The 1,700-nt window shown below is 43.9% G+C and overlaps 1 protein-coding gene across 1 annotated transcript; it reads left to right on the top strand.

Annotated features, from left to right (window-relative positions):
• Positions 1 to 503: 503 nt before the first annotated feature.
• On the top strand, positions 504 to 912 carry SNN (stannin; the record flags this gene model as incomplete). Its single annotated transcript, XM_080354073.1, has 1 exon — positions 504 to 912. The coding sequence occupies one exon, from the start codon at positions 504 to 506 to the stop codon at positions 765 to 767; it is 264 nt and encodes an 87-aa protein (XP_080210199.1). The 3' UTR covers positions 768 to 912.
• Between the last annotated feature and the right edge of the window lie 788 nt (positions 913 to 1,700).

A 1,700-nucleotide genomic window follows, 5' to 3' on the forward strand; every position in this document is an offset into this window, starting at 1 on the left:
GAAGACTAAAGGTAGCTGAATTGCTACCTTGTCATGGATTTGAGAGCTCACCCATGGTTTAGTATTTGTATTGAATAGTCTTAAATGTCCATACTGAACTGCACTGCTGCTATATAGTCTATGTGTCTGTGTCTTGTCTCATCCTTTAGCTCCTAGGAAGAAGTGTTACCTCTGAGCAGGCTGACCATGTGCTATCCTGAGAAGCATGTCAGGAGTTGAAATAAGTTTAGCTTTTATTTGCATCTTCAAAGGCAGTTTGAATAAATAGCTTAAAATAAGTAAGAACTGTAGGAGTGTGAAAAGCTGAAAGCACTGAGTGCAAGAGGGTCACGTGCCATTGCAAAGGTTACCAACCATGAATAGAATGTTGCTGAATATGGTAGAAGTGCACAGCTTCATGAAGTGTCTGTTTTTTCCACTGCAGGAGTTTGAAGATGCAGCAAGCCTGATAGTGAGGACAGAAGAATCTCCTTTAAGAAGTCTCACAGTTGGAAACGTTGACCATGTCTATTACGGATCACAGCCCCACCACTGGCGTGGTGACTGTTATTGTTATTTTGATTGCTATTGCGGCTCTCGGTGCCTTGATACTGGGCTGCTGGTGTTACCTGCGTCTGCAGAGGATCAGCCAGTCTGAAGACGAGGAAAGCATTGTGGGTGAAGGGGAAACCAAAGAGCCCTTTCTTCTGGTGCAGTACTCTGCTAAAGGACCTTGCGTAGAGAGGAAAGCGAAGCTAACTCCAAATGGCACAGAAGTACACAGCTAACTTGGAGCAACACGTGTATATGGACCATGTTTATAATGTGTGTAACCAGCAGAAGAATCTATACTGTGAAGAACCTGGTCACATACTCACTACTCATCAGAAAATGCCCCAATGAGGCTTAAATAAGCTTTGTTTGCAACCGCATGCACTGAGAAGTTGCACTTTGCATCAACTGTGTACCCTAATTCCTCTGTGACAGGATCTGATTCACCTGGCTTAATGTCCATTGCCGGCAATGGACACAGGGATATATTGGAGTCAAGAGACTACTAGCATTTTTTTGTTACTTGAATGTTTAGCTGAGCCTATTTTGATGGAGCTACTACTGTAACGTGAACTACTTTACAACTGTGAACTGTAAATAGGCTGCCAGAAGCTTTTTGCTTTGTGTTCCACAGCATATGGGAATAACATCATGCAACTGTACATAACTCACAAGGGGACTCCTGAAGCACAACTGTAGGTGGGATTCCAGACCCTCAAAACCAAATCGGCAGTGAAAGCTTGCTTCTGCTACTAACTCGAGTGCACAGCCATAGAAAAGTTAGAACTCCTGCTCTTAGCAGTTCATTGGACTGATGCGGAATCCTTCCTTTGAAAAGAAGGTATAAGCCTTCAGTAACACATGGAGGGAGAAGCTAGGAGCTACAAAAAGGAAGTTATTTCCTTCTAGCTGCAGCTAGGTAGATGAAGCTTTTGGCTGCTAGAACTGAGTTCTCTAAGTATCTAGCTACTGCAAGGAAACTGCCGCTTGGATGGATTCCAACCTGGGAACTAATGATGGATACTGAACCCTCAGGGATGGTCCAGAAGGTTTCCAGGGCTTTGACAGGGCAGTAGAGCAGGCTCGTCTCTTCTGTAGGTCTGCATGCTGGAACTGCGGAAGTGGTTACTTCATAAAACTGGCAGAAGTGCCACTAATATGATTTTTTT

This window comes from Nesoenas mayeri (assembly GCF_963082525.1).
Source record: "Nesoenas mayeri genome assembly, chromosome: 15".
Classification (NCBI taxonomy): Eukaryota; Metazoa; Chordata; class Aves; order Columbiformes; family Columbidae; genus Nesoenas; species Nesoenas mayeri.